This window comes from Neolamprologus multifasciatus, chromosome 5, assembly GCF_963576455.1.
Source record: "Neolamprologus multifasciatus chromosome 5, fNeoMul1.2, whole genome shotgun sequence".
NCBI lineage: Eukaryota > Metazoa > Chordata > Actinopteri > Cichliformes > Cichlidae > Neolamprologus > Neolamprologus multifasciatus.
Genome location: NC_140443.1, coordinates 7,639,656 through 7,658,993, shown reverse-complemented (window position 1 = coordinate 7,658,993; position 19,338 = coordinate 7,639,656). Strand labels below are relative to the sequence as shown.

At 37.8% G+C, this 19,338-nt stretch overlaps 1 protein-coding gene across 2 annotated transcripts in view; it reads right to left on the bottom strand.

Moving 5' to 3' along the window:
- Positions 1-245: 245 nt before the first annotated feature.
- tafa3a (TAFA chemokine like family member 3a) overlaps positions 246-19,338 on the bottom strand; it is a 106,197-nt gene continuing 87,104 nt past the window's right edge. The window contains exons 3-6 of one of the 2 annotated variants that reach the window (XM_085159252.1): positions 11,174-11,323; positions 10,232-10,356; positions 9,904-10,016; positions 246-1,006 (exon numbers count right to left, since the gene is read on the bottom strand). In XM_085159252.1, the coding sequence (XP_085015378.1) occupies positions 976-1,006; positions 9,904-10,016; positions 10,232-10,356; positions 11,174-11,323 (419 nt within the window). In that variant the 3' untranslated portion in view covers positions 246-975. The remainder of the gene's footprint in view (positions 1,007-9,903; positions 10,017-10,231; positions 10,357-11,173; positions 11,324-19,338) is intronic. The other variant, XM_085159253.1, reaches the window with a different exon arrangement.

Here is a 19,338-nt window from a genome sequence, read left to right as displayed (position 1 = left end):
CCTACTTTTGCATTTGCTGATTTTCAGATTTCAAATCCACCATGAACACAACCTTGATTAGCTGTGAGCTCTCCCCCTCTTCCTGCTTTTTTGTCAGAGTATTTGCTTGACCTGCTAATTTTAAGTCCCAACAGCTCCTGCCTATACAGCACTATGGCCTGGTATGCAAAATGCCTTAACAGAAACAGAAACTGTAAAAAAAAAAAAATAAATAAAAATCAAACTTTCTTTTTTAAACAGCAATATCCATTAAGTTAGATTTATTGATATAATACTGACATTTGTAATGAATAGTAGTCACCAGGCTTTGAAAACAACAGATACCATTAAAACATTTTGGCAGAACTGAGCTATGTTGACCCTTGGTGAGCTGTAGCGAAACATCTTACATTTTTTTCTTGGTTTCATTGTTGTGGCATTGTCTTTTTGTCTTTCAGAAAGAAGACTTGACATCCTAACAAACTGAAAAAAGACAAAACACTTTAAATTAACAAAAAGTAACAGAAGAGATATCTGCTCCATAAGGCTAAAAGGAACGGAAATGCTTATGATCTCACAAGATCAACACAGATATGCATCAAGAGTCCTGTGGCTCTTTGTGGCAAGAAAATAACACAAAAGTTTCACATCACATGGTTTTGTTTCAAGAGTGATTTTTTTTCTGTTATCCAGAGTCCTTTAGTCAATATATATCTTCACTGTTGAGATCTCTAGTCCAAAGGAATAAAACTATAATACAAAGAGAGATTTGGTGGGCAGTAGAGTTCAGAGACAGCTACTGTTGATGCTAGATCAAATGTCAGGAATTTGTTTGGATATGTAGCCTTATACGATGCTCCCTGGTCCTCCATCCATTCACTGGAATGTCCGTGATTGTTGTCCTCATTGGTCCCTGGTTACCACCAATTCTCAAAACACGACATCCAATTGTCCAACGGTGTTGATCAAAGAAACAGTGTCTGATTTCAAATGAGGTTATCCTTGAAACAGACGACTATCGGGTGACCTAGAGACAGGGAAGGAATAAGAAGTTAGGAAGCAGAAGGTTGTGTTCTTATTTGACTATTTATGAGGGCAGTTATGGCATAAACTGATGGTGAAGGTTTGTTTGTTTTAGGTTGTTTGTTTTAAACCTGCCCACTTTCAGGTATTTTTTCACACATTGAAATCTGAGGCATTGTTTGAGCATGGATATCTCAAAAACCAGTGAAGACAAACACTTCACTAGCTTTTCTTACCATAACATTGAATCAGGACTTGTAATTTGGCACACATGCAAATATAAGTGTGCCAAATGAGTATTGGCTCATTAAAATATGAAAAAAGCATGACATTCATAGTCACAAATATGAGGAGGCTATTTCCATTCAACTGTCATGATGGGTTGAGCAAATATGACCAAAAAAAAAAAAAAACCCTATCAGTAGATTGCCTACTTGAATTCCAATATAATTGGAAGATGACCTGGGTTACTATATATAACTAAGAAAAATGTCTAAGATGTTCTAGAAATATTTAAAATTAAAATGTTTTTAAAAAGAATTCTAAATGTTTTAAACATTTGATGATTTGAAACAGACTAACCTATCTATTCATTAAAAAAATCCACTCATGACACTCATGATCACTCATAATCAAAATGTGAACATTATCACACAAAAAATACCACACTGCTGCTGTTATAATAAAAGAGCATAATGTTTTTACTTCGTTATGACTGAGAACTTCTAAAAGTTGCACACATTGACCTTGGAATGCATGTGGATGTTGAGCATAAATAAAAAGCTTAATGAACATTAGCATTGGTGATTGCTGATTATTTTAGCGGCAGAGCTTTATGGCCGTGTTTGCCTTTTGATCCAGTACATTAGTCGAGACAAAAATATTTAAATAATTCAAAAAACAATATTCACATGATATGCAAATGTTCACAGCACAGATGTTCACAACACAATCACCAGACAGTGTTCTTTGTAGAATTAACTGTTGTAGTTATAGTGATGTCTTACATTTTCATCCAGCACCAGCTTAAATTTCCAATCTGTTAAATAAATTAGGTTATGATGAAATACCTTCAGAAGTGCCACGGCTGTGTACCTCAGCTGAGCATGCCTGGTTCTAACTACTAAACACCAAGTATCAAACTAGTAAAGAAATAGTTATAATACTTTAATATTAAAGTAAATAATCGAACTTTAAATATACAAAAATTAAGCTAGTATTAAAAAAATATCCATTACCATTGCTATAGATTTTTACCATCTGACTCGCCTTGGAATAATAACTTTTCCGTTAAAAAAAAAGTTCTTGTTTTGATGCTACATCTTTAGCAATTTATATCTCTTGAAAGTCTGACAAGTTCAAGGTGCTCATATTCCCAGCACGGTATGTTTATGATTGTAAAACCTGAGCTCTTACTTAGCAAAAAAAAATGGCACTCAGTAGTAGTCAGATGTAATGCAGTGTGCATCTTGGTCAATGATTTCCATGCAGACAGAGGGAATATTATTATTCATGATACATGGCATACAACTGGAATAAGTATTCTCAGATGTTTTCATGAACATTAATATAATGGATTGAAAGATGCAGTTTGTAGCTACTACGCTCACTTTAAGCAAATCTCTAAAAATACTCTGGGAGGTGAATGCTGTTCTTTGTTGGTTTGCCCTTTAAAAAGTAGAACACAAGTGACTCTGTGACTTGGCCTGTGATGCTAGACACACTTTAATACCAACACAGACACACACACACACATGCAAACACACAGACAGACAGGCAGAAAGGTTGATATAAGAACAGGTGTTCCTGTGTGAATATTTGCACTTTAGTGCTATTCAGTTAGAAGTTAGCGGGGTCTCACCAGTTGAATCAATAAGGACTTTACCACACACAATCAGTGTTCTGAGCAAAGCAATCCAAAAGCTGTATTGAAGTGTGATTTTTCTGCTGCTTAGAGCTGCAGCTGATAATACAGAGCTTGCTGTTTGGGGAGCCACAATTTAATTTTCACTTCCATGTGGCAGTCCTCGGGAATCACGGGTGTGAGAGAGAATTTGAAAATTAGTAGGTCTTATATTACTTTTGCAGGAAGCTGTAAATGGAGTAGATTCATGGTGTGGCTTAACATGAAGTTAGGTCTGGCGATTTTGTCAACAGTATAAGAGAAAAATGTTGGCACATTATTACTGCTACAGTGTCCTAGTGTGACCTACAGTGAAAATACACATGAGGGTAGAATTATTAGCCCCCGAAAAAATAATGAAAAGTTCAGTATTTCCAAAGTGCGGTTAAACAGAACAAGGAATTTTTGCAAAAGCTTTTCCAAACATGCTAGTTTTATTTTGGATGTTTTAAAACAACACACTTCTAGTATGCATAGTATTTCTCCAAGTTGGCCTTAACATTTAATAGCGGTTTGAAGGTCTCTTCTGCAGACGTGGAGGTTTTCTTGCTCGGCAACCTCCCAGGTAATTTCTGTTCAGGGTTCTCATGATTGTCTTATTTGCTACAGTATTTCTCTCCAGAGTCTTTGAAATCTTTTGCATCAAACCTCCTTCAAGCTTGTTTTCTTCTGCGCAGCACTCTTTGAATTTCTTCATGATACTTCTCACTATAGTTCATGACAATTTAAAATGTTGTGATAATGCCATGTCCCGATTTGTGAGCATCAGCATTTCATTTTCCTCAAGTCTAAACTGATTTATTTTGTTTTTTACTATCATTCCTTCTCAAAGGACACCTTAAACCCTTTCTGCAGTTTTTACACTACATGTAAATTGGAAGATATCCCTCAGTTTTAACTTGATGTTTCAAGCATTGTGTGCGTGCGTGCGTGCGTGCGTATCTCCATGGTTGGGGGGGAAGATTATTTTATTTTATGCTTTCTAAAGAAACTACTATAAAATGTTATGTTAAAAGTACAAAAAATTGGTACATTTTCACAAAAACCTCATCTGTATTTCTGTTTTCAGGCCATCCAATATTAGATTTGCCCTTATTATTATTGTATTGTTAAAAACTAACAAACAAAACAAAAAAAATCTATCTGTTGAATCAGAATTACTTAATCCCTTTGCCTGTTTAGTTGTGTTTTACTTCCTGCTTGATTTGCTAGCTGTTCTGTGTCTGGTACTGACTTTAACTTGCCCTGTCTCGTTATGTTCATCATCTTCAGCTGTGTTAGTTCCCCACCCATTACTTCTCCCATTTGTCGTTTGTTGTGTTGTATGTGTAGTTGTGTGTCCTTGTAGTAGAACATTCCCTGTATTGGGATTCCTAGTGTTTTCTGAGTCTGGATTCCCTGTGCTTCTTGTACATTCCAATAAATTTTGGATGTTTGGATTCTGTGGTTTTGCTCTTTGTTCATCCCCAGATGTTAGACTTTGTAATTTCTTGACTTATCAGCATTAAAAGCTTGTTAATATTTTACTCCTGTCTTCTGCATCCTGTATTTGTGCCGGTAAATTACCACCATACACACACAGTCTTTTCTATGACACATTGCATGCTCATTTATAATATTTAATTTTTAATTATTACATTTCACTTTATTGCGCAGCAACTGTGAAAACCCCACAACTTCTTTTATACACTGAAGATGTTTTCTATTGTAAAAGGAAAGTTAGAAAAGTACAAGTACAAACACATTTGCGACTGCAGAAGCAGATTCTAACGGGCATTTGACCTCTTAAAGAACTAGTGACAGAGAGAAAAAGCTTGAACACTAAACAGAGTAAAACCACAGCAAAACAATGCTAGCAGTCACAAAAACCTGAAGCCTAGCAAAAGCTTATCAAAGCAATTAGCATTCATTGGTTTCTGGGTGTCACTGTGATGGTTACTGGGGAGTAAACACACAAAGGGGAATCAGCAGAAGTCAGCTCCTTCGGGTTTAATGCTTAAGTTGCTTCAGGATAAAAGACCACACTTGACTGTTCAACCGCAGGTCAGTCACATTAACAATCTAATCCGCTTTGGATGGATAGCTACTGAAGCACACGTGTGCAGGAGCACATTTGTGTATAAACTATTGCCATATCCATGAGAATGAGCACATCATTGTTAAGTAACAAAAAGACTAATTCACAGTTCTAGAGTTTTCATTGTGCAAGTCAGCCTCGATCAATGATTTAAAAAGAAAAGCAACTGTCTTTAAACTTATTTAGCTCATCTTTCTGAGCTGTCTAGTGATTAAACATTTGCTGAGCATTTCCCTGCCTTTTAACTCTAAATACCATTTTTATTCTCATGCTTTCGACTGGCAATATAGTTGGGATTCAGTTTCAAGAAAAAACTACCATTGTGTTCATTGATATTTTCTTTTATAGTCATTTTAATCAATTAGAAGATGGTATAGGGTTCCCTGTTGGCAGATGTGTAATGATGAGAGTTTATTTCAGGGCTGGTCGGTGGAAAGAAATTCCAATACGGTCGCTTGTCATTACTGGACTAGCAGCTTTGGATAACAGGTTTGTTTTGAGACCAGATATAGTGTGAATAACCAGCATCAGCACTGTTCTGCTTTTCCATTACCATCCAATGCATTTACCTTTGTGTTGGAGTGTAAACCATCTATTTAAAGGAATTTCTCATGCTTATTTCTTTCTTGTTGTTTTAACAATACACATTTTCCGTTATATTTTGGCCAGTAAAACTTATTTTCTCATGTGGATATTATCTGGGGTCTTGGAAAACATTAGATTCCAGCTAAGGTTATTTGTTCTCTCAGCTGAACTGCACCTATAATTTATCTGATACATTGTAGCTAAAATGCATACACTTTACACAGTTATGTTAGAGAGAACAAGAGATATTTTCACTTTTTTTTACTGGAAAAAAATCTCTCTTGGACAGCTATCAATCAACACACTTCAACACATTCTCTACAAGCGGCACCTGTCTAGTGGAAAGCCTCTCTTTTTGTTTTGTCTTCTGATTGATGAGAAGTGAAAAGCAGGAACAGCCGAGGTTATAATTCCTGACATTACGAGCAGGACCATAACACTAGCTGCTGCTGGACATGCTGAGAAAGAGGTAACAACTGGAGCTGTCTGAAAAGGGGCCTAGGGGGGTGTTAAGACATCTACTTTACTGATGTGACTTCATCATAACTGAATTGACACTTCTTCTTTTTAATCAAAGCAACACTGCTGGGCAATAAGTACTGTAGGAGGCATGTACTGCAAAGTCTGTTCTGGACCCTTAATGTTCCAAATATGAAATATAACTTACAGACTGAAGAGTGTAAACTGAGCTCAGTCTTAAAGCAGTATTGTAAACAACAGTGAGGTTACCTTTTGTTCTCTAAAGCATTTCTGCCCACTGGTTTTGTAAAGACACTGATAAAAGCTGTGAAGCCAAAACAAACTGTAAACTTGCAAGTCCTAAGTTCAAAGAAACCAATAAGCAGTGTACTGTAAAACCAGGCTACCTCTGACCTTTCCAGTTCTGTACACGGACTTACTTAAATTAATGTAATTATGACTGTTATTGGACTTTTTACACTTTACCCAAATCATATATTATCTAAAAAATGGAGTGTAAAATATAATTTTCAACAGGGTTTATGTCTTTCAACCCAAGTTGTAACCAAGACTTAAAAGGCTTACATTTTGTATCATTGAAATACTATTTTTGGATATGCTCCAGTTTCATTTGTTGGGATTTCTATTCAGAGAGTAATAGACTTCACAGAAACATTTACTGCACCAATGCCACACTTAAGAACCTGAGCTCAGTCCTCAGGAAACCCTCCCTTCATTCCTCGGAATGATGTTAACTGTTGAGATACTCAGGTACAGAGCCCTCTAGCAAACATAAGCCGTCCCTGGCTTGCTCTCTGTGGGAGGTAGCAAGGCCATGAGCATGGAGCGACCCCCGCTGACTCCCTAATCAAAAAAGAGTCGAGGTTCCGACGGGTTCTACTAGCCACCTGGACCCCTGCTCGTCTGTGCCTCTGTTTCTGCTTTCCCATGGCTGTGTGAGAGGGCATGAATTATTAACCCGGCTAAAATAAAAAGCTCTGCTTCATCCCAGCCTCCTGTAGGCATGAATAATGGAAGAGGCAGCTCAACTACAGGCGTTTGGTGAGTCAAACACTGGACCATGATGGATGGCTAAGGGCCTACTGTGTCCCCCCCTCCTCACCTACCATCCACTTCAGGTCCACCACACCCTCAAACCCAAAACACACTTCCAGATAACCTCTATTAATCTCCAGAAGTGCTCCAGCTTGAGCCCTCCTAGCTCCTTCAGCATATCCCACTCGACAATTTTGCTTCCTGGGGGAATATTTGTTCGTTGTTTGTTTGTCTTTCTCCTGCCATTGCTTGCCTTTGTTTTGCTTCTCTCTTGCACTTCGGAAGTCAAATGCAAGCCTATTCAAAGGCAGGCTGTGATTCAAGCCTCCTCTCACTTAACCTTAATGCAGAAACCTTGAGGATGAGATGGCAACATGGTATACGAATCTGATCAGTCATGCGAGACATTTCGTTCATCAGAGGCTGCAGTTTCCATCTTGTATCAGTGACCTCAGTGGTGTACAATCACATTGTTTGTTCCAGATACGATAATTGTTTTTTGCTTACAAAGTAGTCAACTACCAACTGACAGTGCAGACTCTCATGATAATTGTATTTCTATATTTATTCTAGTCATATAAAAGATTATATCTGACTTTCAGCCTGTAATGATTTCATTTCTTTGAGTGTGAAATTATGCATGCAGAAAAAAGACAAATGTCTTATTGCATATATTAATGAAGCACAAAATGAATATCCAGTAATCATTTTGACACTAAATATTTTGCAGTCTGGCTGTCTTAAAACAAGCTCAGCTGTCAACTTGTGATTAAAACCCTGAGCTCATTTCATGATTTAATAATTGTAATTCATCACAAGTGCTATTTAAATATGTCAGATTATCTCTTAAATCCCCCAAAAATTACATTCTGACAGAAAAAGTTTAAAGAAACCAGTTGTGACTAATGTTACAACAATTAGCTCTGATTAAATACGTATTCCTTTTGAATGTTGCTTAACAGGAGCTAAATATAAAATAAACTAAAGCCATAATAAAATATACAGCATATGCTATTTTTATCTCAGGTCATCTCCAAAGTTGTTTAAGAACATGGTGAAGTTTTGGCAGTATCTCTATTTATATGCATTGTTATGATGTAGCTCAGGGAACATATCTCTATATCGGTCCGATAACATACCTATCATCAGTATATGAATATGTGATATTCTTCATTTCTTAATTTGACATCTACTATAATGTGTTCAGCATATGTATACACTAATGAAAAACTTTATTAGGTACACCTGTTCAACTCCGCCTTAACACAAATAACTATTCAGTCAATCACATGTAGACATGATGAAGATGACCTGCTGACATCTTGATGGGAAGAAAAGTGGGACCTTTCTTCCCACTTTTGACTCAAACCAAGCATCAAAAGTACAAAGAAAGTTCATTTAAGTGACTTTGAATGTGATATGGTTTTTGGTGTGAGACAGGCTGTCCTGAGTAATTCAGAAACTGGTGATCTACTGAGATTTTCCTGTATGACCATCACTGGAATTTAGAGTGAATGGTGCAAAAACTAGTAGTAGAACAAATCTCTGAATGTACAACAGCATTGAACCTTGAAATATGTGGCCTCCATCAGCAGCAGAAGACCACATCAATGTTACTCCTGTCAGCTAGGCTACAATTCACACAGAATCACTTAAATTGGACATCTGATATTTAATAATTCTTCTTCTTTATCAATTGCTGCTGAAAAATTCACATGTTAGTACCCATCACTGGATGGCTGCTTCCAACAGGATTAATATACCATGTCACAAACCTCAAATCATCTCTAACTGGTTTCTGGAAAGTAACTGCACTCATATGGCTTCCACAATCTTGAGATCGCAGTCCAACAGAGCGCATTTGGGATGTCGTGGAAAGGATTTGCATCAGCAATGTGCAGCTGACAAATTTGCAGCAACCGTATGATGCTGTTAAGCTGATATGGACCAAAATCTCTGAGGAACGTTTCCAGCACCTTGTTAAATCTATGCCACAAAAGCAATAGAGGATCCAGACTGATACCAGCAACGTGTACCTTATATATAAAATATCCAGTCAGTGTACAATACCATGCATTTTTATTGCCTTCTTTACTTGGAACCAAGTGTTTTCCAGAAAGCTTGATTGAGATTTTCAGTCCAAAACAGTTTTAAACTGGCACCTTTCACTCCATGGCTGACGCAGTTGGATCATATATTAAACACATTTTAGCCTGTCAGCTCCTTACAAAGTTTCAATGATTGTGCCAAGGTGGGAAAAGAGTATGTAATTGTCTGGTGTATTTAACAACACTTGAGTGATCATCCTGTGTCCTGCCTCCTGCAGCTCAAGCCAGGCAGTTTGTTCACATAAACCAACTGAATTTTCCTAACATTATCTAGAATTTGGATGATTGAACACAGTCAGAAAACATATCAGAAATTGTCCAAACTACCTACTTTAGCATATTGTACGTTAAGTTCTATTGCTACTATTTTGCTAATATAACAAAACTAGATTTATTTTCTGGTTAGCTATACCAATCTTCATTTTACACATTCCTTGGTATTTTGTGGATAAAATTGCTTTTGAGTTCAGTTGTGCCAAAATAAACTGAGGGTTGAGGCCAGAATTCTTTGGCTTTAATTGTATTGCACGGAAGAGTACATTTCAGCAGCAGCTTCCCTATACATCCCGGTCCTGCCCCAGAGCCTGCTGCATTGCCGAATACCTCATCTAAATGCTGCAACCAAATTAGTAGCTTAAGTAAAATACAATAAACTGACTGTAGTAGACAACAAAATAGGTCTAAAAGTAAATAGATTGCTGAACTTAACTCACCCCCTTCCAGTGCAGAAGCTGATCGCTTCAAGATACACTTCACTGATTCTCCCCTGTGAGTCACATCTTCCTCTCCTGCTGCCTTCTACTCTGCCTACTCTGATCTCATTCATCTGAAGTTAATGGGAAAAAAAACTTTCAGTGCTTTCTTAGGTTTTCTTCCTTTTCTTTCACCTCGCACTTCCCCGTTATTTTAGGGTCACATTTTCATACAGCTTTTATTCTAGGCTGTGACTTTGTTATCACTGTGTTATTGTGTTGATTTTAGCAATTTAATGAATGAAGGCGCGAACCCACTTTTTATTTTCAAACACAGAAATTAACACACCTTAGTTGTCTTAACTTTGTTTCCTGTACTGCAGCTCCATCCTTTGAGATCAGGCAGCACTTTACACTCTTCTCCATCCATGCAGGGATGCATCTGGCACCACCACTTCTGTGCAACTATGGATGCTGGGAGTAAAATAAAAGTGGAAATAAAGGAAAAGAGAAAAACAGCAGAGTAAACAATTAGCACCATGCTGTTTAAATATGCAGCGCTCTTCTGCTCTGATGGAAGTAACAGCAAGTGCCTTTGACTTCTATACACAGCACAGTGATTAACGAGAGCATTTTGATCTCTAGCTGGCGGTGGAGTCCTGTCAGTCCTGCCCCAGAGTGTTTTCAGGCCTGAATTACAGGGCATGGGTCAATGCCAAGCCAGTGAGAGTAGTGAGTAGGTGTGTTAAGGTGTGTGGAGGATGAACGTTTGTATGTAGGAGGAGAACAAAAGCGTGCAGCAAGCTTATGTGTCAAGATTTTTTGTTGCTTCAAGGAGGCCTATAGGGCAGAAACAGCTTTCCCTGACATTTCTAAAGTGAAGGGAGAACTGTCAAAATATGGAAGCCTTGTCAGAGATATTACAGTGAAAAGAGGAGATAGGGATCGATTCACCTGTAACTGAGGCTACTTTTGACATAATTTTAAATGACCTGGCCTTCTGTCTATTCCACTGAACATGTCTGATATAACTTCAAAAGAAGACAAACAGCTGAGTGAATGAACTGATAACTGATTTGATTTGAAGATTATGAAGCCTTTGGGTTATACAACAGCAATCTCAACATTGTATTTTTTGCTTCACGAGAAACTCCTTGTGCCAAACGATCAGTGAAATAAGCACTAGAGGCACAGTGACAGGTGTGACAGGTTTACACCGTGCCACATTTCTATCCTAATCAGAATTTGGTCTCAAATCATCACCAAAACTGTAATGAGAAGCTTGGCATACCGTCTACACAAGATGGAGCTGCTCTTGTTGTTCCTGCCACCTGTCCAGGGAAGCAGGAGCATTTGACAGTCTGGGATCGCTCTTCGATCTTGTTCTTGTTGCAGCATCGATGTGCAGCAATTACCTCACAGGTTCCTGCTTTCACATGAACTGGAAACACAAATATACACAGTGGTTAGAATGTATGAGACGGCCTTTTTCAAACTGAAATATCTCTCACCACAACAACAAAGCTACAAATACCAAGACTCTAAATGGGTAGTTTGTATTTTTTAATATATGGGTGTTTTCTTTTTCTTATAATGTCTGATATGTATTGATGCATTCTCAATCATCCAGGTAAGTAAATCTCCAAAAGTTGATTCTGTTCATCTGGACGTATATTTTTTGGATTCACTGAAAATCACATTAAATCGTTTAAAGGAGCGTTGCGTTAGGAGATCTATTTAGCCAGTACTTTGGTCAAGCTCACAAGAGGAGAAGTGCATGTTGTGATTGTGGGAGAAGCTGGAGCTTGCATAGAAAATAATTGCAAGCAGAAGGGTACAAACTCAGGGCCGTCTTGCATGGAGCCAAAACGTTCAACCACTGAACCTCTATTCCCTTTACTCTCTGAATATCCAAACTTGTTTTTGATATTCTGCCCCATTCCCATGTGGTTGCACTAAAAATGTAATTCTTTGCAAAGGTTACTTTCTAATACAGATTATCTAATTGTCCTTACCTTTCTTGTATCATTTAGGGAAATTAATCATACAGAAGACTCCAGTGCAGTTAATGGGAATCATTTTAAATATACAATTTTGACTAATTACAGTCAGCAGTGGGATTGGCTAAAAATAAGTTAAAGTGCCCATTTTTATGGTGATGGATGAACATAGTAAATAGTGCAGCACATTTCCAACATTTGTGGTACACTAAACTAACCAGGTGCGGGTGGTACTCTCATATTACTGTACAGATATGTAAGTTTGATCAGTTTTGCAAGAGAGCAAAGAAATTTAAAGATGGCCAAAAGCTAATAAAATGAATAAAAACAAGGTACACTGGCATCTTTTGGTAATATGGTGTCAACTACCCAGCTACTAAAGTATAGTACATAGGGCAGGGTGATATGACCAAAAATATTTATCACAATATACATTTGAAAATTTGCGGTAACGATATAACTGACGATATAATTGAAACTAGACAAAATACTTTACAACTCCACAACTTTAAAACCCCATCAATGTATTTTTACTTAAACAAGCAGTTGTTTTTTATGTGCATTAAAGTTATATAAAAATGTAACAGTGCAAATTCCTTGCTGACAGTTTAACCAAAAGGCATTTCCAGTGGAAATTGGCCGACATATCCTCAGCATAACCATGTATAATATCCACAAAACTTAAAAAGAGGTTATACACACGCAATACGGTAATATTATGTTGAAGCACAGTACGTATCACGAGGTGCCTGCCTACGATAGCCGTAATGCTCCGACAATCCATCAGTGCGGGTTCGTAGCTTAGCAAAGTCGTACTAAAACATTCGACAGATTTTCGAGCGCCATGTACATAAAATTGTTTCGAGGTCAGTAAACAACCAGAATTTATACAGAACGCACACGGGATTATAAGGGGCACTATTGATTTTCAGAAAAATCAAAGGATTGATTTTAAGTGTGCCGTATTTTCCAAAAAAACCACGGTAAAGGTAGAGACCGCTAGCATGCGCTACCAAAAATAGTGCTTTGTTGTGTATCTGACGGATGAAAGCTAAACCAGTTCCACACCACTAAAGTTGCAGCATTTTTACAAACCAGTTCTGGTTCATCCGTTTCATTCAACGATCCGCTTTCGCTCTTCTCATTCTGCGTCGCCGCCATGTGCGTATGTAAACAAAGGCACTGCGCATGCGCATTTTACCCACATTCTATCGCGATATTTCATTTTCCTATTGTTGCCCAAAATTACACCGGTATTACCGTGAACGGTATGATATAGCCCAGCCCTAATAGTACAGCTCAAAAAACCTTTTTTTTTTTTTTTTTTAAATTCAGAAAGTTCAAATTTCATAGATTCTTTATTGGTTATCTCTAAATTAAAATATTTCAAATCCTTTTTGCTTTACTTTTGATGTTCATGGCTTATAGCTCATGTAAATGAGAAATCCAGTATCCTAAATTTTTAGAATAGCTCCAATGATCAGTTAGAAGGATTTACAATACAGAACATTTCCAATGAAATCCAATATTGGTCTGAAAAGGCATCTGGCACTGTTCTTTTTCTACTCAGTTCAGATAAGCAATGTTGTCTCTGGCTCAGGAGTGGGTTGACATTAGCTCTGACAGTTGCAGCCTCTTTCCTGAGGATATCTGTTTGCGGTGGCTCTTGATGGTCTGACACCAGCTTCTGTTGTTTGTGCAACTTTTCCTACCACACTTTTCAACTTTTTATCAATATGCTTCAATACAGCAGTCGCATAGCCAGCTTCTCCAGCCATGACCTTCTGTGGCTTACCCTCTCTGTGGAGTGTTTTGATGATCGTTATTCAGATAACAGTGAAGTCAACAGTCTTCCCTATGATTGTGGTTACATTCATTGAACTAGACTGAGACAGCTATATTGTTTGAATAGTGATTTACTCAAGTTCAGAATGGCATATTCTAATAATTTAACAAATATTTGATTTTCAAGCGCTACAAGCCACAATTCTGGATTACTTGGATTACAGGGATTAGTGATATGAAAACCCACTGTACAGTTCTTTCCAACAAAACAAGTGTTCTGCAGAGCTCAAGAGAAAGTAGTCATCCAGTATGAAAGATAGTATAAAGCATAGTGTTGAGAAAAGGTGCAAGAGAGACTGTTGTTAATGTTTTGTCAGGAAACGAGTTTTGCCCCATAGAAGACTGAACAACATTTCCCCAGCAGAGTGCTTTCATACCTATATTATTATAAGGAGAGTACCACTAGTACCAATTATCTGTTATAGTGAAATCTTATTTGAAACACCAAAACACCATGGCTACTTCATATCCAGGTCATACCCCAGGTGGAGGAGCCTGACTTTGAACTCCATGTAGCTCCACTGGTCCACATACCATATCCTTGAGCGGCATACACAATGCACTGACCCATAGTTGCAGCCAGAGGACAAAAGTAACACCTTCCATTAGGGTAAGCCTAATCTAACTGATAATATAACATCAACAAATGACATAGTTTTAAATTATTTGGCAAAATAATGGAAAAACAATGCAATACCAGTTACAAGGACATTGTTTTTACTGTCATTAGCTTTGATGAAACATCAATACTGCTCTTTACATTATATTCATTACTTTTCTGGATAGACCAATCTCAATGCTGTGCATGTTTGTGTTTTGGTAACAAACACTGCTGCATAGGTAAAATAAATAAATAAAAACAGCATCTGAAAAGTTCTGACAATACTATCAGATAAGCCTTAATTATGTCTGTAAAGATTTTCCAATTTGGGCCTCTTCTTGAAAATAAATTGCAGCGAGCTTCCATCTTCCCATTAGCTAGCAATCCTGAAATCTCATCTACAACATTAAAAACATTTTGCTTCCAATCAATAAGGTGCTATTCACATTCCCACAAAAGCCAAGACAACAATTGACGATTAAGTGCTTTTCAGTGAGCAGAAACTTACTGATGCAAAAACAGGTCAGGCTGCATGCCCTTGATGTGATTATCTTTAAGCCACCAGCACGCCCCCGGTCAAAGTTAATTTCAAAAGTTGGAATAGCTTTGTCAGAATATTCAAACTTTGTTAAGAGATAGATGCACACGGACAATAGGTGATCCCTAGAGGGTCAATGGGGGAAGATAGTCATTGTAAATTACCTTATTGTGAGGGAAAACAAATAGAGCATTAACTGATTAGTCATTACACAATTTATATAATGGATATAATGGATTAATAACGGCTTACATCAAAACAATATAATTGCATTAACTCAAAGATAAGGCTAGATATCACATTCAAACCCTGTCTGAACTCTGATGTGCTTCATTTTTATAGGTTTTTTTCTGTATCTATCTCCACTCTACCATTTTTCTCTAGGTAAAAGTCTCAGTGTGATTAAAGAAAATATTTGTTGTTTTCCCTGAATGACCTGGCCAAGAGGGCAACAGACATCACAACAATTATTAAAAGTTGCAGTCTACAAGAGTTAACACAATATGCAGACTGCATAAAATAAATATCAAGGTCAAAACAGGTTCAGTGCAACTTGAAGAGCAACTACAAGAATCCAGTCTTTTATAACTGACTTATTATTTTGTAAAGTGGGGCAGCATAACAAAAGCAAATATTGTTGTTTTGTTGTTTATTCTATACATAAAAATTTGTAAACTATTATGAGAGAAAGTGACTTTGGTTTTTACATATTTTATATTTTAACAGATAGTAAGGAACCAGTCCAGGGGCAAATTTGTATATAAAAGTTTATGTATAACACCAGATTGATATATGACTAAGTGGGAATAGGGATGGCCACCTAGCTAGCTTAGCTATTAATATTACTAAACATGCAATGGTAATTAGTATCCAATTTCCTTAGGTGTTGGTCAGGCACATTCATAAAGAGGCAATCACCCTGATGTAAAAAGAAACAAAGCAAGTGAGAGCTACAGCATAGGCTGCAAGTGAGAATGGAACTGTAGACTCGTTAAGGAAACAGAAAGCGGCTAGTTTGGACACCCCATCTGAAGACAACCACTGATTAAAACTGGATCTGCTGACCAAGGTCGCTGACTGTGAGGCTCGTTCTAAAAACACCATGCAGTGTGGATGGGGTGAGCGGTCAGAGAGCAGGCCATAGGGGTCAGCTAAGTAAGAAACAAGAATGTGTGATTACTATGGCTTCTACATAGTGGGCATGGAGTCCTGGGAAATAATGATACCAGAGAAAGAGTTTTTTAAAAACTGGAAAACTAGAGACAAACTTGAAGTTAAAACCTTTAAGACTCTTTTTGCATTAGCCAAGTACTGATAGGACATAGGTCTCAAGGTAAGGCCGAATTCAGACTGCTTACATGAAACACAAATGTTTCACATGAAGATTAAGTTTTGTTTTGTTTTTTTTACCGTAAAACAGCAGAATGAAAGACATAAAATGCAATGTATACATGCAGAAAATAGGTTGCCTGTTGTCTTTTCTGTGTGAAAATATCCATGTAGCCACATAAATGGCTCGCAAGCCCTGTGATCAATACATTTCTATTAAAGCACTTAGGACTACCATCGGTTTAAATCAGCAGGCACAAACATTAGCAGCAGGGAAAACTGAGAGACAAACTGAGGTGAAAGGACAGAGACCGCTAATGAAAGCTGGCACAAGGCCCAACCCTTCAGCCAGTCAATACCACTCTAATCTCCTCTGCAATGACATTCATCGAAACCTGATTGATTAATGCCAAAATTCAACCGGAACCTGCACAAAAGTATGGAGGAAACAATTTACTGCAATTGCTGAACAATTACATATGACATTTAAATAATTGTGAATTATTAGTACAACAAATATAAAGCTTTTCTAGCTTGCTAGGTTGTGTTCCAGCTACATCATTAGGATTAGCAATGGGTCATAAAACATGAAACTTAAACCGATGTATAGTCACTCTTGAGATAATGATGATTATTTGGTTATTTGTCAGCTGAATTTGTTTATTTTTATGAACAAATTGTATAGTCTGATGACTAAAATCCCTTATGTCAGTGCGAGTTAGCATCAGCTACGCTATATTGTATTGGTAAATATGGTGGCAAGGAGAAAGCCTAGCTCTGTGGCCTCATTTAGAGGGTAAAGCTCATTCAGTGTTTTAAGCGATGTTTATTTCAGATGAAAGCCAGGTGACTGAATGTATCTCACCAGTTAATGGTATTAAGCTGACATAGTCTTTACTTTAATAATGTCATCTTACAAAACTATCATTTGGACTGTAAGTAACACAATTGACAAACTCAGTCGGAATGAACATTTCCTTTAGTGTCTTCCTTGTAATCCCAAATTGTGGATAGTTTAGATACTGATGATAATTTAAATAATTTTCATATTAATAATAGAGTCACAAAAAAGATTTATTTAAAGGCTGAAAAACTCAAACTGACCTACTGTACACTTATTGTACTATGAAGTAGAGTTGGATGTCTCGAGACCGGTCTTGGTCTCGAGACCGGTCTCGAGACCACTTTTACGTGGTCTTGGTCTCGTCTTGGTCTCGACGGACTTTTGTCTTGGTCTCGGTCTTGGTCTCGACGGACTTTTGTCTTGGTCTCGGTCTTGGTCTCGACGGACTTTTGTCTTGGTCTCGGTCTTGGTCTCGCTGTCTCGGTCTTGCGCTCTCAAATCGACATAGTGTTCGGGAGATTTGGAGTCAACCATCAGCGGAGCGGGGGTGTCTTACTGGGCTTAAGCCCGGGTCATTTTTTCAGAAGCATGGGGTTTTTTGGAGTGTAATTTGTTTGTTAGATGCCTGACTGACAACTGTATAAAACAAAAACAACACACGAAGCACAGAGCGCACCGTCGTAAATTCCCCCTGATTTTGGTATGATCCGAGCTTTGGCACTAGGCGACTGAGCACAGCACCCATGTGAGCGAGGGGGGAGAAGCTGCTGCCTGCGAGTTTGCTGCAGAGGAGAGCTTAAGTTTGACCAGGTACCACCGGAAATCATTTGTACTGAACTAATAATGTAAATATGACGGTGTATCACAAAAGATTGATATCAAACTGATCACTTGGTTGCGTTACTTACTCTTCGAGTGAATCAACAAATGGATAAATAAAAAGCCGAACGACAATGCTGATTTTTTTAGAGAGTCTTAGCTTACATCTCATATTTTCAGTTGTTACCCTCCACGGCTAAACAAACTCTCTAAATCGGTTTCAATATGCCCGAGACCCGTAAACGAAGCAGCATCTGGCTGCAGTTTAAAGACTTTTTTTGTCTCGGTCTTGGTCTTGGTCTCGTCTCGGTCTCGTCTCAACTTGGTCTTGGTCTTGTCTTGGTCTCGATACCCTCTGGTCTTGGTCTTGTCTTGGTCTCGATACCCTCTGGTCTTGGTCTTGTCTTGGTCTCGGATTAGGCGGTCTTGACTACAAGTCTACTATGAAGTTCATAGTACTCTTCATGAGTAAACCCGTTTTTTATGAGCTCATTTCAGTTTACAATAAGAGACTTTGCAAAGTGTGAATCCCCTGATGCAAAAAGGAAAGAGATGACAGATGCACTCTTCTTTTAATTTTCGTATTTTCCCCGTCACGTTGCCCACTAGCTCTGACTTATTTTTATTCATTTATTTAGTGCCAACACAATGACAAAAGGCAGGCAGAAAAAAGAGAACCACAGCCGCTGTTTTTATTTATAAAATGTCCCCATGAGTCATGCTTCATTCTCACATTTTCTTTTTACAAGCAAGTTTTTTGTGTTCTGAAAAAGCTAAATAGAACATAAGAACATTATCTGTTTAATTCAAGAACTCAGTCACACTCACCTAAAGTCATACATGATGATATGCACACATTTCAGGTAATAGTAATTCTTTAAAAAAGCCCACTGACTAGTCCTAAGGTCAATCTGACATTAAAGTTATATTTGGAGTGTTGCTGATTTCTGCAAAAATACACTTTTTAGGCCACATATATACATTAAAAGCAGACTGCAATTTGTCCTGCAACCCAAAATAAATCAGGTCATAGCTTAGAAAGCCCTTGAGAAACGCTGCTGCAAACTGAACCTTATGGAACAGAGCTGTACATTCATTTCTCTAGTAAAAAAAACAAAACTTGTTGGCAATCACTAGGTAAGTGCTCTCCTGTTGTTCTTACCAAAGAACTGATCGCAAGAGTTAGGAGAAAGCAACAGCAATCAAACAATTGATCTAACATGTAGGTGGGGAGGCGTCCAGGACAACACGCTGTTCCTGCTGTCAGCTGCATGACTTGCTCTATCAGGATCACCTGGTCAGTCAAGCACAACATACAGTAATAGAAGCACGACAGAGAATACATGAAAAAGAGGAATGGTGTCTGGAAGACCTCACAGACTGCAAAAAGGAGAAATACAAAAAAATTCTTGAAGAGGCAAAACTGAGGCACATAATGCATCGAATCATCTCTTACAAGTTCAAAAACTTAAACTGAGGT